The sequence below is a fragment of the Palaemon carinicauda genome, chromosome 15 (assembly GCF_036898095.1).
Source record: "Palaemon carinicauda isolate YSFRI2023 chromosome 15, ASM3689809v2, whole genome shotgun sequence".
In the NCBI taxonomy this organism is placed as follows: domain Eukaryota; kingdom Metazoa; phylum Arthropoda; class Malacostraca; order Decapoda; family Palaemonidae; genus Palaemon; species Palaemon carinicauda.
The window spans coordinates 3,756,031-3,783,964 of record NC_090739.1 but is presented as its reverse complement, the minus strand read 5'-3'; the positions used below and the strand labels follow the sequence as shown (position 1 = coordinate 3,783,964).

At 38.6% G+C, this 27,934-nt stretch overlaps 2 protein-coding genes across 2 annotated transcripts; both read right to left on the bottom strand.

Moving 5' to 3' along the window:
• Nucleotides 1-67: 67 nt before the first annotated feature.
• On the bottom strand, nt 68-17,593 carry LOC137654451 (succinate--hydroxymethylglutarate CoA-transferase). Its single transcript, XM_068388083.1, has 4 exons — nt 17,506-17,593; nt 12,583-12,728; nt 2,565-2,671; nt 68-2,130 (listed from the first exon to the last, which is right to left on the bottom strand). The coding sequence occupies exons 1-4, from the start codon at nt 17,538-17,540 to the stop codon at nt 1,012-1,014; spliced, it is 1,407 nt and encodes a 468-aa protein (XP_068244184.1). The 5' UTR covers nt 17,541-17,593; the 3' UTR covers nt 68-1,011.
• Nucleotides 17,594-20,158: 2,565 nt separating this feature from the next.
• On the bottom strand, nt 20,159-26,153 carry LOC137654214 (zinc finger SWIM domain-containing protein 3-like). The gene is made up of 2 exons (XM_068387851.1): nt 25,718-26,153; nt 20,159-22,030 (listed from the first exon to the last, which is right to left on the bottom strand). The coding sequence occupies exons 1-2, from the start codon at nt 25,975-25,977 to the stop codon at nt 20,410-20,412; spliced, it is 1,881 nt and encodes a 626-aa protein (XP_068243952.1). The 5' UTR covers nt 25,978-26,153; the 3' UTR covers nt 20,159-20,409.
• Between the last annotated feature and the right edge of the window lie 1,781 nt (nt 26,154-27,934).

The window sequence follows — 27,934 nt, the reverse complement described above, 5'->3', positions numbered from 1 at the left end:
ATCTATCTATCTATCTATATATATATATATATATATATATATATATATATATATATATATATATATATATACACTGGGCTCCACAAGGCACTAGAAAAATTGGAAGACCCAGACCTATATGGCTGAGGACTATGAAGCACGAAGTAGGAGATGATGAATGATGAGTATTGAATTAAAAGCTCAAGATAGAGATGACTGGCGAAATCTAACAGAGGCCCTTTGCATCAATAGACGTAGGATGAGATGATGATATATATAAACATATAGTATGTGTGTGTACAGTATGTAATATATATACTAAAATATACATTTACAAATTTTATTAACAATAAACCCATGAAGGCCATACATAATAATTTCAAATGGCCTTTTTCTGAATTCCCGTTGGCATGGGTACCCCATATAAAACTGGCAAATTGCTTGTGACTATCAGACTCATAACAAATGTTTAAAAAATAAAACATCTTGCGAGTCATATTTTCTATAGCAATGCAACTAATCCATATTTCCTACAAGCAGATGGCAAATATAAAAATCAAATACTTTATGGATGAAACATCACACGAAAGAATATGCATTAAATATGCATTACTCTACAGCATATAAGGGTTACAATAAAACATTTAATTGATAAGTCAGGTACTTTTTAAAAAGACAATGAAAAGTTTCTTGCGAGAAATAATTTGCCAAGATTTAAATATCTTAAGTTAATATGCCCAAGGTAAGTCTGCGTAAGAAGTCCCAATATTAAATTTTCTGGATAGAAGGGAGGATGGAACATAGAACTCATAAATAAACCATAGTATATAAACCCTGTGTTCATGTTTGAAAAGCATTTACTTAAAAAATGAGCAATCTTAAAGCCATATCAGACCTAGAAGTCTTCTTGCAATTTTAACAGAAGTATAAAAATTTATAAAAGACTAAAATCATCTAAATTGCTATTAAACAGTACAATAATATTTCTTGTAAAAATAAAATGACTTACATTAGAATAAAACTATCCAACATTTAACATTTTATAGATGTCCTACTTTCATGATTATATACTATTCCACTTTTCACCAACTTTTCAACTTTTACACTAGGGTACTTTAATATGGTAGATAATACCTCCACAGTGTGTTGACCTAATAGGGGAGGGGCACTTCTGATCATATTTTGTGATTTACTGAATTTTACAGCAGGAGCTACCTGCTTTATGTTTCCAGTAGAGGGATGCTTTACTGTTTGAACCAACTGCTCATGAACAACATGAGGGTCAGCGAAAGCTTCGGACAATGAATTCACAGGTCCATATGGCAAAGAACAACCCTCCAATACCTCTAACCATTCTTTAGTAGATTTCTGTATGAATGTCTCTTTTAATGTATCAACAAGATCTTTTCTATTTTTAACTCTGAGTGCATTTGTGGAATATCTCGTATCTTGCAACAAATGATCAAGATTTAGCCTTTTGCATAAAGCAGAGAACTGATCATTGCTACCACCACCAACTGTTAAATACCCATCTTTAGTTGGAAAAGCTTGGTAGGGTACAATGCTTTCATGCGCAGTGCCCCATCGTTTTGCCTCTATACCTCCATTCAGATAATTAGAAGCTAGATTGACCATACATGACAACTGCGTGGACAATAAATCACAATCAATCTTCTGGCCACAGCCAGTCCTTTGCCTCTCAAGCAATGCTGCCATAATTGCACCGTGTGCATATAAACCAGTGGAAAGATCTGTCATGGCTACACCCACTTTACAAGGCTCTCCATCTTCAGGACCAGTTACACCAAGAAGGCCTCCAAAAGATGCTGCAATTACATCATAACCAGGTCTCTTTCGATAAGGACCAGATGAGCCATACCCTGATATAGTGCAATAAATCAAATGTGGGGCTATTTCCCTCAAAGTATCATATCCCAACTGCAACCGATCTAATGAGCCAGGGACAAAGTTTTCTACTAAAACATCACTATGTTTTGCAAGATCTTGCAATATATACATACCTTCTGGTTTCTTAAGGTCTACTGCAATGCTCTTTTTGTTTCGATTCACACTCAAAAAGTAACAGCTTTCTGATCCTACAAAGGGAGGTCCCCATTGACGAGTTTCATCTCCTTTGCTGGGATGTTCAACCTAAAAAATTGAAAATTAAATCACGCAGCCGAGACACACGCCTTGCAAAATAAATAGTCATCACTCATCTTTAGTTGACAGAATCATAATGGAGCTTATGCACCATACTAAAACTACTTCAAACATAAATGGGTAGATCTTCTACCAACTTAAATTAATATATTACTCCACAGTATTACTGTTCTTACATTGGCTTTTCAGTAAAAATATAAAAGAATAATATTATAAGGCTCAAGTCATATCAAGCAAATTAAAGTTATATCCCTCATTTATTTATGTTCGTACTTTAGCAGACAACAGCATCACCATTTCAATATGAAGGTCTCTTCTAGCAAAACTATTCTCTATCTAAATCTTACTTGCTTTCTCTGAAGAATGACTTTTGAAACAATGACAAGTATTAAACTTTTGTATTCAGAAAAACTCATATTTACCTTAATAACCTCAGCACCCAAATCCCCAAGAATCATGGTGGCAAATGGCCCAGCTAGGATTCTTGTTAAATCTAATATTCTAATGCCAGATAAGGGGCCATCATTAGCTGGAAATGAAATAAATATCCATTAACAATAAAACACGTAATACCAACATGTGCGAGTCATGGGAAAAATAAAATAAAATTCTTTAAATTTGTCCATACAATACAAACCTGAATACTTTCATGGGATCATTTCTATACAGCTAGAACTAGGCTGTAAAAATATAGAGGTGTCAGTATTACTAGCAGGCAACACAGAAGCCTCACCACCTCGCCTACACACCGAGTAGCAATTTTGACCTTCACCCAGGTTGATGCGGAAAAGCTTAACTAAAGGACTCTGGCTTGTATAGCTAGAATGCAAATCACTTCCAAAAACTGGTGATTTGTTCCCAAACTAATAAGAGCTCTCATCCTTTAATAGGAAATATATCCTGAGGAGGGAGAAAGTTCGTATAATCAAGCAAGCTGGTTTAAAATCCTGGGATGTTAGAACACCTCGACCTGTAGAGGTATTAAGTGTTGACTCCTATCCACATCCTAACAACCTGAGTAAAGTTTCACAGGTAAAAGGCTAGGTTTGTGTCAAATTCAGATGGTCTCATTGGAACCTATACCCTAAAGATGATATGATGTCTGAAATGAATTATCATTTTAAAGAAATGGGTGTTATATATATCCATCGTTCCCCTTGTAATGAGGATGGGGGAGATCTATTTTTACATGAATAGAAAAATTGCTCGGTATGGTAGCTTACCTGCATCATCAACCAATCCAGTAAATAAAGGAACGACTGCTGCACCCGAGGGAGGAGAAAGAAAAGACGAAAAAGGACACAACATTCTTACCTCTCATCATGGACTTTCAAGACCACTTTCATAGAAGAGATATTTCTTGTTCAGTGAAGAATCTAGGTTTGTTACTCAGCCTACTGAGCAGCTACCATGTTTAGGGATTTGCAAGTGTACTCGCACAGATAGTGGGTCATGAAGGCTGTCTAGCATTTCCAGACTGGTATTCAAGACTTGCGCCACTGACAGGATCTTCCTGAAGTCTAACGTTGACCTAACTTTTTTAGTGCAAGTTCGAGTGGGTTCTTCTGATCCTCAACCAATGGAGGATAAGATCGCCTGATGGTTTTCAAAATCCAAAAGTGTATGGTGTTGTTGGAGAGCTTCTTGGATCTGCCTGTGCTTAGGAAAAGCAGCCCTAGAAAAACCCAAGGGAGACAACAGGCATAGAAACACAGGAAGAAAATACAGCTAAAGTTTCTTCAGCATCAATTGTGAAATAGCAAAAGTTGATTCCGAAGTCTCCTTCTTAGCCTTCTTCTTCTCGGCAAACTTCACCCACTGCAAAGGAGGTCACAAGCAGCATACGTCACAAGGGAATAACTGCAAGCATTTATGACATGAAAAAAAAAAATGGGGATCAAATGCAATCTTATAAATCTGCCACAGTTCTTACCAGATTTACAAGGCCACAATTACATGACTGCTCACTGGTCCACATAATCTGGAAAGAGAAAGCAAAAAAATTGAAACAGCCAAAATTTACGATGTAACAAGAGTACATGCCTGCTACTTGCGGCTGAAGATAAAAGTGAAGACGGAGCACAAGTCTGTGTTTCATTCCCTCCATAATTCATGAAGAGATGACACGAGAGGACTGGAAAAGGTTCTAAAAAGACTTCCACAGTAAAAAATCCTAGATCATTCCATCCCTTTCACATATACATTGAAGGAACCTGGAAGGTAGGTATGGAATGAATTCAGATGTTAAATGGAAAGGCAGTGTGCAAGGCAAGGTTACCCTACTGACAGGAGAAAGGACACCTATATGTCACTCTCCCCACTTCCTCCTCCTAACAACCCTCCTGAAATGAGCCTGGGAAAGATGAGTGGAGCAGGGTCCAACACCTTCGAGAGAAAGAAGCTGCCAGTAGTAATTGTTGGGATTTGGAAAAAGCTGAAGCCTTCCTCAAGCAGAAAAAGGTGGAAAACCCGCCTCCAAAGGCTTGGCCGTAGTCTCCCTCATAAGACCAAAGCCCTTGAGGGATGATGCAAGGTGAAGGAAGGAGTTTTGATACACGGCATCTCTTCCTCCGCAAACTCTATCTCACCATCCAGAAGGTAGACAAACAGTCCAAAACTATCCCAGTCCATACAGCAATTATTGTTTCTGCTCCCATAAGGTGCTACCAAGACAGACCCGCAGTTAAATGACAATACTTCAAGGCTAGAGACAATATGTTTGTCTACATGTTCTGGGATTTTTTTCTCTCCACAGGACATTAACATTTGAATCTAAATGGAACCTGGCACATATAATCATAAGTCAAACAATGAATAGGGTTGTAAATGGTCTTGTTCCATGTCTGGGAAATGATTCCTGGAGCAAAAGTAGAGGCAGCAGTAGGACATAACCTACCTCTGGCAAACAGATGTGGGTGTGGTAGAGTGCTTGGTCTGGCCCTACTCTATTCTTGGGAGCCCGAAGCGGGAACCAGTCACTGGCCAGCTAAGCACAGTTCACGGTGAACTAGCAAGCAGGACCTGTACCGAGCAGTGGTATCTCCTCTTTCGGACATATCAAAGCACCTTGGGGAAAGTAAAGACCAATGAGGCTACTCAAGCTCCTCAATCACTTGACCATCGGTAGGGGTGACTGCCATGTTACGGGACTCCTCACTATGGGCACATATAGTTGTGGGGTTGGCAATACTGGGCCCATGAGCCAATCCACTGATTTGCACAGGACTGAGTACTGGGTTGGACTTTTCTCCTCCTCTCAAAAGTGAGGCAAGATCGCTCGATATTCCATGCGAATTCTTTGACTTATTCTTCTGAGAATTGTTAAATTGGTTTCTAAAAAAATATATCCAATTCCAGCAATGGTATCCCCTTTCATACAAATCTAGACAGTTAAAAGAGGAGGGAAGGTTAGACAGCGAGGGAAAATGATATTTTGATTATAAAATAAATTTTTGAATATACTTACCCGGTGAATATATAATAGCTGACGTCTCGGACGGCTCGACAGAAACCCAAAAACTCGCGAGCGATCGCCGTGAAGGTTGCGGGTGTGCCCACCAGCGCCGACTATCGGCCAGATACCCCATATACTTGTAAACAGCTCCAGTTCTTCTCATTCCGCTGGGTCTCTATCGGGGAGGAAGGGAGGGCCTTTAATTTATATATTCACCGGGTAAGTATATTCAAAAATTTATTTTATAATCAAAATATCATTTTTAAATATTAAACTTAACCGGTGAATATATAATAGCTGATTCACACCCATGGTGGTGGGTAGAGACCAGTATTAATACAATAAAGGCGTATATGCTTAGAGTTTTTGACAGTTATATCATAACAAAACCCAATTAAATATATGTACCTGGTAAGGAAGCTGACTCTGACGATTACTCTGCCTTATTAGTCCGCTTTCCTCACGAAGCCCAGCCATCCTCTCAGGATGCTGAAAGACTCCCAGGAGCTGTTATATCCAGGGCGACCACCCATACAACAGGACCTCATCAAAACCCTTAATCTGGGCGCTCTCAAGAAACGACATTTGACCACCCGCCAAATCAAAAAGGATGCGAAAGGCTTCTCAGCCTTCCGTACAACCCAAGACAAGATTAAAAACATTTCAAGAGAAGATTAAAAGGATATTGGGATTAAGGGAATGTAGTGGTAGAACCCTCACCCACTACTGCACTCGCTGCAACGAATGGACCCAGTGTGTAGCAGTCCTCATAAAGAGTCTGGACGTCTTTTAAGTAAAATGAAGCGAACACCGACTTGCTCCTCCAAAAGGTCGCGTCCATAATACTTCGCAGAGATCTGTTTTGCTTAAAGGCCACGGAAGTTGCTATCGCTCTTACTTTGTGCGTCTTGACCTTAAGTAAACAACGATCTTTTTCACTTAAGTGAGAATGAGCCTCTCGGATTAAAAATCTAATAAAATACGATAAAGAATTTTTAGACATAGGCAATGAGGGCTTCTTAACGGAGCACCATAAGGCCTCAGATCCACCTCGTAAAGATCTGGTACGAGCTAAATAAAACTTAAGAGCTCTAACTGGGCACAGTACTCTTTCAAGCTCGTTGCCTACGATCTCTGATAGGCAAGGTATATCAAAAGATTTAGGCCAAGGACGAGAAGGCAGTTCATTTTTGGCCAAGAAACCAAGCTGAAGCGAACATGTGGCTTTATCTGTAGAAAAGCCGATGTTTTTACTAAAGGCATGGATCTCACTGACCCTTTTAGCCGAAGCCAAGCACACCAAAAAAAGCGTCTTGAGGGTGAGATCCTTCAGGGAGGCTGAATGTAATGGCTCAAACCTGTCGGACATTAGGAACCTTAGGACCACGTCTAAGTTCCATCCAGGAGTTGCCATACGACGCTCCTTAGAGGTCTCGAAGGACTTAAGGAGATCTTGGAGATCTTTATTATTGGACAGATCTAAGCCTCTATGTCTGAACACAGAAGCCAACATGCTCCTGTAGCCCTTAATAGTGGGAGCAGAGAGGGAGCGAACATTTCTCAGATGCAGGAGAAAATCTGCAATTTGGGCTACAGAGGTACTGGAAGAGGAAATGGATGATGACTTGCACCAGTCTCTAAAGACTTCCCACTTCGACTGGTAGACCTTGATGGTAGATGCTCTCCTAGCTCTCGCAATCGCTCTGGCTGCCTCCTTCGAAAATCCTCGAGCTCTTGAGAGTCTTTCGATAGTCTGAAGGCAGTCAGACGAAGCGCAGGGAGGCTTTGATGAAGACTCCTTACGAGGGGCTGCCGTAAGAGATCCATCCTTAAAGGCAGACTCCTTGGAACGTCTACTAGCCATTGAAGTACCTCTGTGAACCACTCTCTCGCGGGCCAGAGGGGAGCAACCAACGTCAACCTTGTCCCTTCGTGAGAGGCGAACTTCTGCAGTACCTTGTTGATGATCTTGAACAGCGGGAATGCGTACGCGTCCAGGTGAGACCAGTCCAGTAGAAAAGCATCTATGTGGGCCGCCTCTGGATCTGGGACTGGAGAGCAATAGGTCGGGAGCCTTTTGGTCAACGAGGTGGCAAAGAGGTCTATGGTGGGTTGGCCCCAAGTCATCCAAAGACTCTTGCACACGTCCTTGTGGAGGGTCCATTCTGTGGGGATCACCTGACCTCTCCGACTGAGACAGTCCGCCAAGACGTTCAAGTCCCCCTGGATGAATCTTGTCAACAGTGAGATGCCTCGATCTTTTGACCAGATGAGGAGGTCCCTTGCGATGACGAACAGTGTGTGGGAGTGAGTGCCTCCTTGCTTGGAGATGTACGCCAAGGCTGTGGTGTTGTCCGAATTGACTTCTACCACTTTGTTTAGTAGAAGACTCTCGAAACTCGTCAAGGCCAAGTGAACCACCAACAGCTCCTTGCAGTTGATGTGCATGCTCCTCTGATCCGACGTCCAAAGACCCGAACATTCCAGACCGTCCAGAGTCGCTCCCCAACCCAAATCCGACGCGTCTGAGAACAACACGTGGTTTGGGTTCTTGACCGCCAGGGACAGACCCTCTCGCAGACTTATGTTGCTGTCCCACCAGTTCAGGCACGCTTTTACTGGCTCGGAGATCGGGATTGACACAGCTTCCAAAGTCTTGCTCTTGTTCCAATGGGAGTCTAGATGGAACTGGAGAGGGCGAAGGTGAAGTCTCCCTAGTGAGATAAATTGCTCCAGGGATGACAGAGTCCCTAAGAGGCTCATCCAACTTCTCACTGAGCAACGGTCTTTTTTCAGCATGAGGCGGACTTTGAGCAGGGCTTGCTCTATCCTGGTGGCAGACGGAAAAGCCCGAAAAACTAGACTGCGAATCTCCATCCCCAAATAGAGAATCGTCTGGGAGGGATTCAGTTGAGACTTTTCTAAGTTCACCAACAGTCCCAATTCCTTTGCCAGATCCAACGTCCATTGAAGGACCTGCAGACAGCGATGACGGGACGATGCTCTGAGAAGCCAGTCGTCCAGGTAGAGGGAGGCTCGAATTCCCGATAAATGAACGAATTTTGCCACATTCCTCATGAGCCTCGTAAACACGAGAGGAGCAGGGCTGAGGCCGAAGCACAGTGCTCGGAACTGGTACACCACATTCCTGTAAACAAACCTCAGATACGGTTGGGAATCTGGGTGTATAGGAATGTGGAAGTATGCATCCTGCAGGTTGAGAGAGACCATCCAGTCTCCCTCTCTGACTGCTGCTAGGACGGACTTCGTGGTCTCCATCGTAAATTTTGTTTTTAAAACAAAAACGTTGAGCGCACTGACGTCCAGCACTGGTCTCCAACCTCCTGTATGCTTTGGGACTAGGAAGAGACGGTTGTAAAATCCCGGTGATTGAAGGTCCGAGACTTTCACCACCGCTCCCTTCTCTAGCAACAGAGAAACCTGCTGATGTAGAGCCTGTCTCCTTGACTCCTCTCGATACCTGGGAGAGAGGTCTAAAGGAACTGTTACTAGAGGAGGTCTGCGTACAAAAGGTATTTTGTACCCCTCTTTGAGCAACAACACAGACTCTCGGTCTGCACCCCTCTTCTCCCAGGCCTGCCAGAAGCTGTTCAGTCTGGCCCCTACCGCTGTCTGAGGACGTGGGCAGTCAGACTCTGCCACGGGAGGACTTGGATCCTCTCCTCTTGCCTCTTTTACCGTCGGCACGAGCGCCTCCCCTGCTGGGGGCTCTGCCACGTAAGGGCGGGATAAACCTAGTCGCTGGGGTATTGATCTTGGGTCTTACGACATAAGACGATGAAGGAGCACCCTTACGAGCAGAAGTAGCCATCAGGTCGTGGGTATCCTTCTGCACCAGAGAAGCCGCAATATCCTTGATCAACTGTTGAGGAAACAAGGCAGATTACAACGGGGCAAAGAGAAGCTCCGACCTTTAACAGGGAGTTACTCCTGCCGAAAGGAACGAGCAAAGAGTCTCTCTCTTCTTCAGGACTCCAGCCGTAAAGGTAGCGGCGAGCTCATTGGAGCCATCACGGATGGCTTTGTCCATGCAGGACATAATAAGCACGGAAACATCTTGGTCGGTCGACGAGATTTTCCTGCTTAAGGCTCCTAGCGACCAATCTAGGAAGTTAAAAACTTCGAAGGCCCTGTAAACCCCTTTAAGGAGATGGTCAAGGTCCGAGGAGGACCAATAAACTTTAGAGCGTCTCATGGCCAGGCGACGGGGAGAGTCTACGAGGCTTGAGAAGTCTCCCTGGGCAAAGGCAGGGACTCCCAAGCCGAGAACTTCTCCCGTGTCATACCACACGCTCGCTCTAGAAGCTAGTTTAAAAGGAGGGAAAGCAAAGGCCGTCTTCCCCAAACTCCTCCTGGTGATCAACCAGTCGCCTAGCAAACGTAAAGCCCTCTTAGAAGAGCGAGAGAGCACTAGCTTAGTAAATGAAGGCTTCGAAGCAGCTAGGCCTAGCGCAAACTCTGACGGAGGCGAACGAGGAGCAGAAGTTACAAAATGGTCTGGAAAAAGATCCTTAAAAATCATCATGATTTTCTTAAAGTCCATAGAGGGTTGAGCAGCTTTAGGCTCTTCTCCGTCTGATAAAATGCCCAAAGGAATATCAGTAGGCGGAGGATCAGCAACTTCCTCATCTGAAGGAACCTCGTCCGACAATTGTCGAGTCTCATGAAAAGGAGAGACCTGCCGCGGCGGCAATGCTTGACAGGCAATGTCAACAAGCAAAGGAGCAGTAGTAGCAGTAGAGGAAGCGACGTCACGCCGCTGCTGAAAGGACTGAACACCTCGTGACTGGCCAACAACAACAACAGGAGTTGATGGACGCTCGACGTCACGTCGGAACTGCATTGACTGCCTAGACTGAGCAGTCAAAACAACCTTAGACTGCGGTGATTGACGCTCAACGTCAAGTCGAGGCAACTGAGCTGGTTGGCGAACGTCCTGAACGTCAACACGAGACTGCGGCAGCGGCTGAACGTCAACACGAGACTGCGGCAGCGGCTGAACGTCAACACGAGACTGCGGCAGCGGCTGAACGTCAACACGAGACTGCGGCAGCGGCTGAAAGTCAACACGGGACTGCAGCGAGGGAGGATCCAAGTCACGTGACAAACTACCGACATCACGTTTCAAAGTGTTAACGTCAAAAGGACGAGTAAAAGCTCGTTTGGGCGGCTGACGGCCAGAGTCTCGATCAGCGTAACGGAGCGAAGGATCATCGTGAACCTGCTCAGCTTTATACTCTCCTATAAGGGAGGCAAGCTTAGTCTGCATGTCCTGCAGGACAACCCATTTAGGATCAACGGGAGTCGGAACGGGCCGAGACGATGGTAACGTCTGTGTCGGCAAAACATTGCCTTGACCGAGACCCTCGGACCCCGTGTTACGCATACGTTTAATAGGCGAACAGTCTTCCGACGACTGCAAAGGGTCAGAGCTGTCCCAATGGCTACAGCCAGGACGCTGGACCTCTCCTGAAGGGACTGACTTCTGCTTCAAGGGTCTAGAAACCTTGCGCCAAGGTTTCTTTTGCGAAAAGCCTTCGGATGACGAGGAGAAAACAGCCTCGCTCGTCTTATGGTAAGGGCGATCTTGACGAGAAACGCCCGATACCAAAGAGGGAACGTTTGTACGTTGGTTAAAGCCTCTCGTCCCCTTAAGTCCTACGACATTACTTCTCCCTGGTGCAGGGGAGCCTGAAAGAGGTCTCGGACTAGGGGAGCGACAAGCACGAACAGACGAACCCTCGGTCGCAACACTAAATACACTTTGCGCACTTATCACTTTATCACTACGATTTTCTGATTTGGCACTCTGACACTTCAATAAATTCACATCTGACATGAGTTGGTTACGGTCCGATGCTAAGGACTCAACTTTCTCGCCTAAAGCTTGAATCGCAAGAAACATATCCCGCATGGACGGTTCATGAGTGCTAGTAGAGGGTTCAGGAACAACTACTACAGGGGAAGGATTAGGTTCAGGGGCATGGGAGGAGGAAAATTCCAACGACCTAGAGGAGCTTCTCCTCACCCTATCTCTCTCCAGCTTACGAGAATATTTATCAAATTCAAGCCAGTCGAATTCCGACAAGACCACGCACTCATCACACCGATCTCCTAATTGGCAGGTTTTACCCCGGCAATTAGAACAAATGGTATGTGGGTCGAGAGAGGCCTTGGGAAGACGTTTGTTACAATCCCTAGCATTACATTTGCGAAATTTAGGTCCAGGGATAGGAGAAGGGTCAGCCATATTGAACAGTCAAAGAAAATCCAAAACAAATCCAAAGTCATCAACAATAAACACTAGCCAAAAAAGGGTTCAAGAGTTTTAATTGAAGAGAAAAACACCCGTCACAGCGAAAGCTCAAAACAACCAAAATGAAGTACTTCACCAAAAATGACGAAAACTCCAGGTCAACAGCGAGCGGAATCAACTTGTCGATGAGACCGACAGAGAAGAACTGGAGCTGTTTACAAGTATATGCGGTATCTGGCCGATAGTCGGCGCTGGTGGGCACACCCGCAACCTTCACGGCGATCGCTCGCGAGTTTTTGGGTTTCTGTCGAGCCGTCTGAGACGTCAGCTATTATATATTCACCGGCTAAGTTTAATATTTAAAAATAATGATTTCCCAAGTTAAAAGCCTTCTTACCCCATCACCTGGCTTCAACACAGAAATATTTTGTGTTGAAGCCGAGTGACTAGGTCAAAGCATTCTCTTGTTAAGAGGGAATGACCATTACAGCCCTGCTGAAGACAAATTCCTATTTGGAAGCACAAAAAGTTTGTACAGCACATGCATACGAACAAACGCCTGCCTATTTTAGAGCACGAAAGGTTTGTATATGCATAGGAACTAAAAAAAATTTAACATAATAAAATTCTTCCACCTATATCTTATAATGCTATGCATTCTATAATCTTTGTATGGAGTATTATACAACAAGAGAGTATTCATACTTACTAGGTAAGTTTTGCTGATCTCCATCAGATGCAGCCGTTCTATGATAGTGCCCTTTTGCCTGAACAAAAGCAGAATAAAGGGAACAAAATTCCTTCTGTCTGAAGAAATGAAGTGTACGGACTGCTAAATTCATCTCCAACGATACTCTGAAAATCCAAAATAATTCTCGCTAAAAAATTAAATCACAGAAAGTCTAAAATTTTCCAAATTTACCAAATATACAAGCAAGAAATTTACATTTTCTTTCGCTGGATAGAAGGCAGAGAAATTGGCGATATAAACCACAAATCAGTTTCACATAAGTAATATCAAAGTAGTTAAGAAAATGACAACAAATATTTTATAATCCACTCTCATGCAGATGACGGTATGAAGGCCTCCAACAACCTGCAAGAGCTATTACACTACTTAAAATGCTATCTGCTTTGCTTACTAACTACTCTACTATTAAATATGAAACGGTTTAGATTTTGGAGTTGGCTTAACTCATCAAACCTAGTGATTAAAGGCCTTTGTAAAGAAATTCATTATTTGTACTGTAAAAACATCCTGAGTTTCCTGATGTTAATTCTGGCTTGAGCATAGTATCAAAATTAGAAACCTTTATGCAGTAGAATGTTACTTGGCAGAGGCTGAAAAGTTATAGCAGCATGTGCTCTTATTCTCTACATATGAATACTTTCATTTTCATGATGCAAAGGGTTAAATTTGTAATTAATAAAATGAGGATTATGGAAATTGCATATATAATTTTAAAAAATCATGTACATGTACATTCACCTTCAACCAGTATATGTGCAGTGAATAAATGCTGCAATAGATTTTTCTATGTACTGTAATAACTAAATGCTTAAAAGATGTCCATCAAATTTAGAAACAATTTCTGTGATGTACTACTTCTGAAGAAAAAAAATAAGATGATGATGATAAGTAAGCTTTCTTTAATTAGTAACTTCCAAAAACAATACTATTAATCCAAAAATCTTAAGCACCAAGATCAACCTGAAAAATTATAAGCAACAAGTACATGTTCTTCTCTAGTACGTTAGGTCAAGAGAGTGCCAAGGACCCCTCCTCCCTAGTCATGTACAAATAAATACAGTTCATATACAGAATCTAAAAGGAGATGGCAAGGAAAGTACTCTAGTTTCCATTTCCCTGTAATACAGTACAATAATACCGTAAGGTTAGGCCACAACTTAGGAATTACCATCGCCACATTTCTATTTTATTAATGTCATGATTTTCTTTGCGACAGATTCTCTTGTACTTTAAGAAAACCTTACCACTCCTGTTGCCATTATTCATTTAACAATTGACAGTTCCTAATAAAACGTACGTACAAAAACTATGAATTTTCTGAATCTACACTTGAAGTTCTGTACAAGACCTATAACTTTTCAATATTTCTTTAACTTAATACTTATGCAATCTGTTTTTATGAGATATATATATATATATATATATATATATATATATATATATATATATATATATATATATATATATATATATATATATATATATATATATATATATATATATATATATATATATATATATATATATATATATACAGTGGAACCTCTACACACGAACGTATCTACATCCGAATTTTCCAACATCCGAAGTAAAATTCGAGCAAATTTTTGACTCTACACCCGAATTTTATTTCGACACACGAAGTAGCAATTTTCGTCGTACCGGTTATATCCGAATTTTTCGACACGCGAAGTACAATTCGAACACGTTCCTACTCTACACCCGAATTTTTTTTTCGACACCCGAAGTAAACAATACTCGTATGCGTAGTCGGTGCTCATAGCGCCTGATGTGTTTTTTATTTCCGCCAATAGAAGGCAGCACTTCAACCTCGGAGGGACCCTCAATTAGCGTGGCTTGGGTCAGTCCTCTGTTCTCGTTGGCTTTATGTGGTTGTGCCCTGTGCGTTCTGCTATCAATTGTGTTTTAATCGTGATTTTTTACATTCATCCTTTTACGGTATTTTACGAAAATCATGGGTCCTAAAAGGCTTAGTTTCGCAAGTGGTAGTGGTAGTGGTGAGAAAAGGAATAAGGGAATGCTTTCTTTAGAAGTAAAGCAAGGAATTATTGAAAAGCATGAGCGTGGCGTCCGTATGAGTGAACTTGCAATAAATTCCGCGCAAATAAAAGAGGTGTTAGGAAAATATCAAGACGTGGTCGACTTCATCGACAAATACCATCCAAAGAAATTGCAGGTTTGTCGTGTAGCTGCGCAGTTTGATGATGTTTCCCTAACTTATTTTCGAATCATTCTGAAAAGCTGTACCAAGCAACTTTCTATCGATAGCTTCTTTAAAAAAACTACGAAGCGAACTCGTGATGAAGAGGAAGGAAGTGGTTCAAAGAAAACAGCAAAGAGTGAAGAGAAAAAAATTCAATCAATTTTAAGTGTAGAGAGTGAAAGTGATTAAAATTAATCATCAAAAAAAAAAATGTAAAAAAAAAATATAAATTATAAAAAAAAAAAGCTAAGTTATGTTAAAGTTCACTTAGTGTAAGTTAGAATAAGTTACGGTAGTGTACGTTTATCGTAGTTAACCTCTCTACCTCCTCGCCGCCCGTCCGTCTCCTCTCTGCGTAGCAAGACTAACAACACCTGCGCTGGAGTTTCTAAGGTAAAGTGACGCTATAAACCCGTTTCTTATTTATCATTTTTTGCTAATTCTTCTTATTTACATGTCTATTCTTCTTATTTACATGTCTATTATCTAATTTAGTGTTCATTATTCTCATGGGAAAATTATGTGTAGTAGTTTATTAAGAAGTTATCATAGGTTTTTGGGCTCAACCACGGATTAATCCTATTTCAATGTATTCTTATGGGAAAATTCGTTTCTACATCCGAACATTTTCTACATCCGAAGTTGGTTCTGGAACGGATTAAATTCGTATGTAGAGGTACCACTGTATATATATATATACAGTACTGTATATATATATATATATATATATATATATATATATATATATATATATATATATATATGTGTGTGTGTGTGTGTGTGTGTGTGAATACAGTATCTACCATTTTTACACGATTAAAAAATCATAATCTCTTCAAAATATTTCAATCTACAGTAAAGTGCTCTTAATTTTCATTACTTAATAATATAAAGTACCGGTACTCATTTTCACCAAACCTGCTTGTTTAATGGTTTCTATAATAATATGGGATCTCATTATCATCCTTAATGATAAAAACTGAATGGCAATACAAAAAAAATAAACTATTTTTGACTATATGACCACCTGCTAAAGCCAAGTATTTTTAGATTTTGTGTCAATCAATAGGTTTTTTTTTTATCAATGATGACTCTTAAGAAGGCAAAATGTGCATTTGGCCTTTCAACAACAATATTATGGATAAATAGATTTTGGCGCAAGACTGCAACTGATAATATGATTACTCTCTAATTTGTTTTCTAGCATTAGTATAGAGTAATGGGGTTAATTATTATTATTATTATTATTATTATTAATAATATTATTATTATTGTTATTATTATTATTGTTGTTGTTATCTAAGTTACAACCCTAGTTGGAAAAACAAGATGCTATAAGCCATTATGCTCCAACAAGGAAAAATAGCCCAGTGAGGAAAGGAAATAAGGAAATAAATAATCTATATGAGAAGTAATGAACAAATAAAATAAAACGACATTAAAATATATTTTTAATATATAAAATATAAAAATAAACTTATGTGAGCCTGTTCAACATAAAAACATTAGTTGCCAGTTTGAACTGTCGAAGTTCTACCAATTTAACTACCCGAATAGGATGATCATTCCAAAACTTGGTCACAGCAGGAATAAAACTTCTAGAATACTGTGTAGCATTGAATCTCATGATGGAGAAGGCAATAATATTAGAATTAACAGCAGACCTAGTAGTACAAACAGGAGAATACTGTTCCATTTCCTTCCAGCTATAAGGATACAGTAATCCCAGTTATCCGTTAGGTTAGGTACGGTAACTTGCGCAATGACATATCCCTTCAATTTTTCTATGACTCCCTAACATCTTTATGACTCAAGAACAAAGGTAAAGACAGTGGCTTTAGAAACCAAGTTTTAATAGGTTTGCAGCAGCAACCTGTTCGCTTAACTACAAATGTACAGTACTTAAAGCTTTCAGGGTAGATTAGATAGGTTTCAATCCTTCTCTTGTGGTGTGCAGTTTTTCAAGAACATTTTCATATGTTTTTATTGGAAATTAAACTTTGGACTTGGGTCGCAAATTATTCCCTCATTACAAACATTATCAATCACCGATACAAATGGATATCATAATTGTTCGGTAAAGTTCATTTGCGACGGGAACGAGTGTCATTTTCGAAGAGAGCGTAATTTTTTCGATAAGAAAAAGTAGTTTTTTTCCTAGGTTACATTGCCCTGTAATAAACTACAATAATACCCCTATATATATATGTGTGTGTGTGTGTGTGTGTGTGCGTACCATATAAACTTGACCATTAAGATGTAATCTCTAAAATTACTTAGACAAATCTAATTTCCATTCTTTTCTTCTCGACATTGTTACTGATGAAGGTACATCTAAGGTGGGCTATATTTCCACAGGCTTCTTTTGGGGGTGTTGTCAATGTGCAGGTACATATATTTTACTATTTTATAAGGTAAAATTATCTGGTTTTGGTTCACATCATACAATAACCACAGTTTCCTCATAAAATCCATAAAGATAATTAATAAACAAACCATTAAAGATAAATAACTTTATAAACGTGTGGTTCACACACGTTGATGGTCGAATTGTCAGACACGAAAAGAAAAAAAAACATTACATGGTTCAAGTATTTCACGATAAAAATGTATTTATACTATTATTACGAAAATGATTATGGCATTAATATACTTACCGATAAAAATCTAATTTGAACAGTAACACTATCATTCATTACTTGGCCGGTTAAGACGTGGACGACAATAACTCAAAAGTTTAGCTGCTAGCAGCAACTTCTTAGACTAATGACGTAACACTTGTTTACATTTTGATTAGTGATCACGTGTTAACAATCATTCAGATTCAATTTTTAGTTTATCTTTCTTTGATATAATTTTGTATTTTCTACACATCATTAATAAGAGAAGTACGTTCGACTGATACAAGAGATGTACCGTAATGTATTTACTAGAGTGAGGAGCAGTACTGGGGAGACAGAGGGCTTTGAGGTGAGAGTGGGATTACACCAGGGGTCAGCTCTGAGCCCATTTATCTTTAACATAGTGATGGACGTTTTAATAGAAGAGGTAAGGGAGGCAGTACCATGGAACATATTGTATGCAGATGATATTGTTCTGTGCGCAGAGAGCAGGGAAGATCTGGAAATGAAATTGGAAAGATGGAGGAAAGTACTGGAGGACAGAGGAATGAGAATAAGTAGATCTAAGACAGAATATATGTGTACCACCAGTGAGGGGGATGATAGAGAAAGTATTCAGCTTAGGGGAGAACAGATAAAGAGAGTTGATAAGTTTAAGTATTTGGGATCATTTGTTAATGCTGGAGGAGGTATGGAAGATGAAGTTAAACATCGGGTACAGGCAGGCTGGAACAACTGGAGAGCAGCCTCAGGAGTTCTTTGCGACAAAAGAATACCACTGAGATTGAAAGGAAAATTTCATAAGACAGTGGTAAGAACAGCAATGCTGTATGGAACAGAAACAGCAAGCATGAGGAAGACAGAGGAGAAGAAGATGGATGTGGCAGAAATGAGAATGCTTAGGTGGATGTCTGGGGTGACAAGAGAGGATCGGATAAGAAATTACTACATAAGGGGGTCGACAAAGGTGGTGGAAATATCAAAGAAAGTGCAGGAAGGGAGGCTGAGATGGTATGGACACCTGATGAGGAGAGATGAGGACCACGTTGGGAGACATACTATGGAGATGGAGGTTCAAGGAAGAAGAAGAAGAGGGAGACCAAGAAAGAGATGGAGGGACTGTGTCAGAGGAGATTTACAGGAGAAGGGGATTGATGAGGCAGAAGCGCAGAATAGAAAAAGATGGAAACGGCTCATCCGCAACGGCGACCCCATATAAAAATGGGAACCAGCTGGGAAGAAGATTAATAAGATTTATTTCTCCTTTTCTATGCTGCTATCGCTAAATAAAAATCATGTCTTTCTGCTTTTCTATGTTTCTTTCACGAAGATAAAAATTTCTTTCTCCCTTTCTATATTTCTTTCACTAAGATGAAAATTATCCTGCTATTTTCTCTGTTTTGTTCGTAAAGTTGTTGCAGGTAAAGTAATATTATATATATATATATATATATATATATATATATATATATATATATATATATATATATATATATATATATATATATATATATATATATATATATGTGTGTGTGTGTGTGTGTGTGTGTGTGTGTGTGTGTGTGTGTGTGTGTGTGTGTATCAGTCGAACATTAACTTGTACAGACACAAAGCTAATATTACTTTGATAAGATATTATTCTGCATTAAAGACCCCGTTTTTATTGGGTTACCGGTATCATTATTTAGTCTGTCAAGTAAGTTGTCGATATGAACATGCCATAGTGATGTAACAATTATTGATATGCTGTAGTATACCTTATTCATGATAACAGCACATAGGCTTAATTTAGATGTTGTTAGTCATTAAAACGTGTATATGCAGACCATATTTTATTGACCTGTGCTTTTAAGGGGACACAGTTCTATTTCTTATCACACAGTTTATCCTTATCTGTGGTAATCATTTAGCAACGTCAGTTACAACTCTCTTCAAAAATCATTTCATTACTGATCAGATTGTTTAAGTAAGGGAGTTTTTTTTTTTTCTTTTTAAATATGCTGGCACGTAGGCCTATTGTACCTTTACCATTATGCTGGACATTTGGTATCTTGGTGAGAGGGGTACTTTATTCCCGGTCGGTCAACTGTCTCCTTAATCTCATACTTTTCATTTGTAGCAGTTCACTCAAGTAACCATTTTCAACTAGACTCGAAAGCATTCTCAAATGATTTTGGACTTCTCATAGTAAGGAATTTAGGCTATTGTTGCTATAAAAGCCACCAAATACAGATGGAATGTTGGGCACTGGCAAAGTAGAGTATTATATGGGCATTTTCTATGGTTGATTGAGACAAAACTATATTTCATGAATCTTAGTTGCGGATTAACGACAGCAAAATGTCTATATATACCTTAATAGTTATAATTAACCAAAGCCCGTAAATAAACCAACGTTAAGACCTGTGTCTTATGCAACCATAAATATCTTTTGAAACTGTTAAAGTGAACTGTAAAATAAATTAAAAGTAAGTGGTGGTTGCGTTCATTTCTATTGTCTTATTGGAACTTTTGACACATGAATAAGCACGGCCAGTTCATCTTCATTCTGGCTTACCTTTCAAAGTGAATTCAAACCAATTCCATTACAGTTATAAAAAACAAAGCGGTATATAAAAATAGTTGTAAACTTGAGGCCAGTATTAATTTTCGAGAGTCGTTCGTTGCTAAACAAATTTTATGATTTATTATAATTAAAGACAATTTACTTATAGGATTTTACTTTTTTAAGATATTCCACAGTTTCACCTGAAATACAAATGTTTTGTTGATACGCAATTATTAATTAGACACCTGGTCAATCAATACAAAGAAAATTTGTTGAAATAGACCATGCTTTAAGAAATTACAAGCATTTCATATTTTAATAGGTATAACCAACACAATATCTAGCTTAAATAATAATTCACTGAATTGAATTAATTCACACGAATTTTTGTATCAAACGGCAACTACATCCACAAGTTTGTCATCTTGCCATAAATTGAGAACACGTTGGAGAACTTCAAGTTTTTGACAGAACTTTTTATGTCCTTGAGAAGAAACTAATTCAGCTATTTCATTACATACATTAGAAGCCACATCGTATTTCTGCCTTTTCGTCTTTGGTACTCGTTGGCACTGCATTCCATTCTCAGAAGCCTCCTGAGAAGAAAGTCTCCATTTTGTTGGGATATCATTAACAGAAAATATGCCAGCGCCTGACTGTTCCCGCCAAACGAATACATGGCGACAGGGTAAACCGGTTTTGCAAGCGAATTGACAGTCACATGTTTTATCGTCCGTGATATATGATTCGTCGTCTTTACTGACACCATCTTCAGTGATTTCATACCCTCCAAGATACGCCTCTTCTAGTTCCCGCTTGACGAGCTTCGCTGCATAAGGGGTGCATGTAGCCCTAACATCTTGCATAATTTCAGTTGACAACCCACTCGCAGCAGAATATTGTCGTTTAGCTTGTACCCTGCTGGAAAAAGTTGTGCTTTCCGTCAGGTTGTCCTCGTTAGATGCCAGAAGGGATGACACTAAAGATGCCAGCGATTCAGAGTCATTAACAACCATCTTGAGTCTATTATTATGACTCTCAATAGAAAGATTGCCAAGGTGATGCATGTGGCTCACAGTGTATCCAGCCCAACAATCTTTTATACTTAGCCAATGTCCATCAAAATATTCAAGGAAATCTTTCGACACGTCACACATTTCATGATAGTATCTATTAAAATCCTCTTCTGAACATGAGTAGACCATGTGCTCTAAAAGCCTATTTAATGTAATTTTCTGGTCAGGATCACTGACATGGTCTGAAACAGCCTTATTGAAGGCCTTTAGTACATGATAGTGGCAGATAATGACCCTCGCCTGAGGAAAGATGTCGCAAAGAGAGGAAATTTCCAGCATATCCTTGTCTACCATAACAGTCTGTAGCTTACTGGTTGCTGGATTTGCATGAGTGAAGAGTTCAAGGGCAGATTTGATGACCTCATTGTTATCAGACCAAATCAATGCATACGCTACTACCTGCCCAGCACCATCACCGTCAACAGCCACGAGGGAAAACAGTGGCATGCGAAGAAAAGTCACATAAGTCTTATCTATAATTAACACCTTATGATAACTTTCAAACGCCTTGATCATATTACCAGTTTGTATGAAGAGCACTTCTAGTTCATTTTCATCATCAACTAACGTAGAAACGACAGATTTCTTGTCAGTCTCGAACAATTCGCTTAACACTTGCCATAACTGCCCGATATCAGATTTGTCGTTAGCCTGGTTCCTCTTGACTTGCGCGCGGATGTTGTATATATCACGAAGGGTAAGTGTTTTCCCTAGGTTATCCGCGAAGTAGGACTTGATAGTTGAGGCAGCCACGCCTAATGTACACAAACGTTCCGCTTCTTTCCTGCTACTGCTGTCCAGGCGGCGCCGTTCAGGGTATAATGCAGGATCATGCAATGGATGAGAATGTAAGTCCTGCAGTGCTAGTATAGTTAGCATACCAGTGCTACGATCAGAGGTCAGTTTCATAAAGGCTGTACAGCCTGTGTGATATGTACTGAAATAAATGAAGAAAGAACCATATGTCAGTTTTGAAATAGGTTATGAACTTTTTTTATATATAAAAAGGTACATATAATATCTTTTGACACGGAAGAAAAATTCAAAACATTGATTTTAACAATATGAACGGAATGTTGAATTAATTTTGTAGAGGTGAAAATCAATTTCATTATAACACGATTATATTTCAAATTACTACTTCCATGATTGAATTAAGTATAACTGATTGCTTGATTTCTGCATGTCAACTCACGTTGGTTGACTTTAAAAACATTTTACACTAATGTAGGGCACGAGCTTGAACTGTTTCAAGCAGCTCGTAAATAAACTAACGAACAAATATTATACATGTGGAATCCAACTTAGATAAATTAGAGAGAAATAAATAAAAGAATATAGCATAACTAATGAAAAACTTCTTGGTAGAATATTAAGGATAATAACCATAAAATCAGGGGATAAGCAAAATGAATGATGAAAACTTAAAAAGAGCAAATTAATCTATCATGAAATAGAATACAGGAAATGGTGGATTATAGATGTGCAAATATATAACCTAGTGGGGAATAAATCATGTAGAGAAAATGCAAAAATACGAGCAAAATTAATTAGAGGAAGACGATAAACAGATAACTTGTCATGACAGATAACGTGTTATCGGGGGATCCTAGGGGTCTGTTCTGTTACCAAGCGGATGTCAGGTCTCCTGGCTGCAGTTTCCGCCCCCCCCCCACCCCTTGTGCCTGCAACGACAAAGTAGGCAACAGAATAACTATAGTCCATTTCTTTTATCGAGGCAGATTTGCACCGACTCGCAGCGGTGCCCTTTTTGCTCGGAAAATTTTCCTGATCGCTGATTGGTTAGAATTATCTCGTCCAACCAATCAGCGATCAGGAAACTTTTCCGAGCTAAAAGGGCACCGCTGCAAGTTGGTGCAAATCTGCATCGCTAAAAGAAATTAACTATAACTCCTCATCAAACATGAGCAGTCAAGACTCTCGACGCCAGTGCCTGCTGACTCTAGGTCTATGACTCGAACGATGGCGGCAGAAAAGGTCATTGAGATGACCCCCAACAACTCCCAAACTATGTTATCTATGACAAACTAGAGGAGAACGCAAAGAAAAATGGTTGGAAAGAACCAATGACACAAGATCCAAAACAAATGTTATTAGTAGAAATGTATCATATTCTACTCCCAATGATAAATTGAAAGCATATTTAAAAAGATTTTGCCCGGAACCAGGAGAGGCAAAATGGAAGAGATCTTTACCTAACAAAAAAGGAATAAGGGAAAAAAATCATCTGATTTAGACTTTGGCAAAGATTTTGGCTCAGTGAAAAGAGATGTGATGATAAAAGTAATGAAAAAATGCAAAATCTAAATGAGATTCACGAATGTATTTACAAGCATATCTTAGATACACCAAATAAACATTGAAGTTAGATACACAAAAATGAGTGAAAACTGTAATTTATGTGACCATTTATAGCAATGTCTTATTTATGTTATTTGTTCAGCCTGGAACATAAAAAACAATGATTTAATGGAACTGAAACAACCGTATGAAGCAGGCAGAAATCGTGAAGAAAATTATATATAGTGAGGATTACATTAAGAAGGAAAAGGTAATCCATGCCATGTTGTAAAAAAAGTATAAAATAGAATAATATAAAACAAGAAAATATCCACAACTAATGGGAAAAAACCAAAGCACTTGAAGGGCCGTTGCAAAGAGTAATGCTCAAATAAGATTCATGACACTCAATTTACAAGCATGTTGGGGAAACTGACCACAATAGGTTGCCAAAACTAATGATAGCAGGCGCAGGGTGTTATCCTATCTAATTTCAAGGTAGGATGGGATAAAAGTAAAGATCGAGAATCTCATTACCGTATCAATTTATTTAAGGCACAGGTAATATAAGCTTAATAACAATAATAAGAATAAGCTTAGAAGCTTTGCACCTATCTATAAAAAGATAGTGGCCGTAAACTTATTTTGCGGAGTGAGCAAAAAGGAACCAGGAACTAGGAACCAGGGGAAAAGTATCATAGAAATATGCAATAAATATGATATCAAAATTGAAGAAGTAAGAAAGTATAAAAAGCAAAAACTCAAAAAAGAAGCAAAAAAAAAAGTGTCAAATGAAATTAAAAGAAAAATAGAAGAAAAGAAAACAGAGATGACCAAACTGAGGTTTGAATAGTAATGGTAGAAGAGATTACATAGGAAAACTTAACACTAATGAGGTCGTAATGGTTATGAAAACAAGGTTAAATATGCTAGAATTAAAAGAAAAATAATAGAAACGGGAATGATAATGATAGGCTTTGTGTGTTATGTAGGGAGGCAAAGGATACTAATGAACATATTTCTAACTGTAATGAGTTAAGGAAATTTAGAAATAATAACATAGAAATAGGGAATTTAGAAACCCCAACTAAAGAGGTTGCCCGGTATATTGGAAAGGTCCTAGAAGTTAGAAGTAAAAGGATTCAAGCTGTGCTGTCTGTGTAGGAGGTAACTAATGATAATGATTTTTCTAAAGATTGGAACGCTTTGCCCCTACTACACTTCATCTAGTAGTGTGCCCACAATCAGTGTTGTTGAGAGAGCAACGAGGAACCTTGAATAAAATTTCAGGGGAAAATGTGCAGATAATTTGCTGACCTTTGCAAAGAGGAAGAAGATACTACGGAACATTTACTTTCGCGCTCAAAGTTAGGACAGTTTATGAAACTAGACATAAGTGTAGGTACGTTGCAAAGTCCTAGCAGGGATCTGGTAGCATTTATAAGTAGGGCAATGCCTTTGAAAGAAGAATTTAAAAAGTCCACATTGACCACAATAGGTTGCCAAAACTGATGATAGCAAGGTGTTATCCTATCTGATTTCAAGAAAGAATGGGATTAAAGTAAAGATTGAGAATTTCATCATTAATTTATTTAGGGTTCGGTAAAATAAGCTTAACTGCAATAAAAAGAATAAGATTAGAAGCCTTGCGCCTATTCATAAAGTGATAGAGTGCCCGCAAACTTATTTTGCGGAGTGAGAAATAGGATCATAGGAACCAGGACTCATTGGTTCGGCCTTGGTGCAAGGTGTCTAAATTGGCCTCTCCCGGTACCCACGTGTTTTACTTGTTTTACTTGTTTTGGGTTTAAATCCAACCCTCCACTGAAGTCGAGTGAACTACTTCCTGGGCGGGTCCATATCAATCATCTAACGAAACATTTTCATTATAACTTATACAATTCTTTGATTGTAGCATCTTCCAAATCATATGATCTTGTGAAAAGTAATGTCTTTAGTTTCTTCTTAAATTCAATTGCTCCCTTTAGGTCCTTCATTTCAGTTGGCAGTTTATTATAATGTCTAGGCGCACAGTAGCTAAAAGCCCTTTCACCAAATTTACTATTTGTTCTTGTTTACATGCAATACCCCCGACTTATTCTAAGGTGGAAAGGGATAAAAGTAAAAGTTAAGATTTCATTCAGGATATTGTCTTTAGTTCCATAAAATGTTAGAATTACAGTACTTAGAATAAGCTAAGAACCTTTCCACCTATCTACTCTAGAGTGGCCACAAACGTGTTTTGTTGAGTGGTTAGTTAGGAACAAGGTAAAACTCAATAACTCATGCCTATTAAAAAAGAAAAAAAAAGTCACTAATGTACCTTTGGTTTGGTCGAATCCCAGATCCAGAACGTTTCACCTCTGTGCCATAATGTTTGCACACATATTTAGCAAAACGAAACCGATGACTAATTGGATAGTGCTTGCTAGCGTTAGATATCTTCTTGTTGGCTGACGTAACAGACTTCGTGTCCCGAACGGTGAAAACACTTCCAGTTCGTAATTGGTAAAGATCAAAGGCCGATTTGAAATCAGAAAACGTTGGGAACGTTGATCCCACAGTAATGTCTGTAGTGTTCATAGTTGGGTAACAAATGGCAGTTTACTGCAAAATTAATCAAGTTTGAATGCTGTATTGGGGCATAAGAGAACGTCGCAGACAATAGTAAAACTAAATTATATGCACACGATGGTAGTAACCATTTCAATGCGTGGGTATGCTAACACCCGTCGTGCAGAAGTGGACAGTGGGCCTGCCACGGGCAACACACTCTCCATGTCGTGTGGAATTACAAGAAAAAAAAAAAAAAAAAAAAAAAAAACGTGAGCGCTCTATCAACTAAGAGACTTGAGAAAAGCTTCTTACTTATATAATTGAACTTTATACTGAAACAACTCATAAAAACACGCGAGAAACTCAAGTTTTACTTTTATCCCTCTATATTACTGTGCAAGTTGCAAAAATACTTTGAATCCAGATTTCAATTAAAGTTCTTTAAATTTATGAAGTTTCATGAAATATTTCCCCAGCATTCTATTGAGATTCTTCTAACTGTATTTTTTTATATGATTTATTCTAGGTTTCTCTAGCTTTATAGATAAAAATAATTGGCCCGTATTATCACGATGCTCATATTGATAAAATGGTACTCGCCATCTTTGTCATATCCTACATACGGATAGGCCTACAGATCCACTTTACCGGAGGAGTTTTAGAGGGCAAGGAGTTAAAATTTAATTTTGCTATGAATTATTCATTATTTCAGGAATATATACATTAACATATTCAAAATGTAGATATTATCCGCAAGATCGATTAAAAATTGCATCACTGACCCTGGAGGTTTTCAGGGCTAAAGCTTGGTACTTGCAACGGCGCCTCAGATTTTCGTGCATTATTTCTAAAATTTATAATGACTTCTTTTCTTTTATTTGGTCTCCTCCATATTTAATATAAGAATTCTCAATATTATTGTCGAAAGAAATATTTTCACCCTTTTATCTCCATCATTCTAACACGGTTGCCGAAGTCTAGCTTTCTGTTCTATGTTTTGCTAAAATAACAGGATATGAAATAGACTGTACTAATTTTCACAGAAATTGCAATTTACTTTTCTTTTTAGAATATCATCTGTATTGGGTCTTTTTTTTTTTTTTGAAAAATATCACTGATTCATTGTAAATGTATTAACATATTTCAATTTTGAAATACAATTCAATTGTCTAAAAATATCATTCGATTCTATTGTTTTATATAACTGCATATCAATGAACATTTTCTTAGTTTAATGTCTTTTATTAACTATTTGCCTCTTTTTGTGATTTTTGTAATATTCATTCTATCTCATATATGAATAAGGTGCATTTTCTACTACGAATTACCCTTCATATAATATATCACAATGCTAGACCTACTCTTTATTAATCTATAATTCCTTCATATTATATATCAAAATGTTAGGTCTAGCCTACTTTTCTGTACTCATTATTTTTTTTTTTATATCATAATGTTCGGCCTACTCTTCTCTATTAATTTGTAAACATTTCAAGTTGTACATCATAATGTTACGCTTTATAATCAAGACTTTTTTCCTGTTTTTATCAAAAGTTGAATATATTTTGCCTCTATAATTTCTGCCATCACGAGGCCTCGTCAGTAATAACCGTTCTTCTGGTTTAGGCCTAATTTTGCGATTGAATTTATGATACTCGTATATCACTGGGTATAGCTTGTAGAATATTATGTAGTTTACATAACTAATTTGTTACCTGTGCTATAGATTTTGCGTAATTTTCTTAATATTGTTGTTGCTGTTCTTAAAATTTCTATTTTAATTGTTCAGTACTTCTGATATAGTTTATTTATTTCCTTTCCTCTCTGTTTATAGCATCCTGCTTTTCCAACTTGGGTTATAGCTTAGCTCGTATGATAATAATAATAATAATAATAATAATAATAATAATAATAATAATAATAATAATAATAATAATAATAATAACAATAATAATAATAATAATAATAATAATAATCAATTTTT

Excerpts from the sequence above, each read along its gene's own strand:
- LOC137654214 (XM_068387851.1), bottom strand. The coding sequence starts at position 25,977 with ATGAACACTACAGACATTACTGTGGGATCAACGTTCCCAACGTTTTCT. Across the intron at positions 22,031-25,717 it reads GGGATTCGACCAAACCAAAG|TACATATCACACAGGCTGTA; the intron begins GTACATTAGTGA and ends CATTTATTTCAG.
- LOC137654451 (XM_068388083.1), bottom strand. The coding sequence starts at position 17,540 with ATGATAGTGTTACTGTTCAAATTAGATTTTTATCG. Across the intron at positions 12,729-17,505 it reads TTCAAATTAGATTTTTATCG|AGTATCGTTGGAGATGAATT; the intron begins GTAAGTATATTA and ends TTGGATTTTCAG. Across the intron at positions 2,672-12,582 it reads AGATCAGCAAAACTTACCTA|CTAATGATGGCCCCTTATCT; the intron begins GTAAGTATGAAT and ends TTTCATTTCCAG.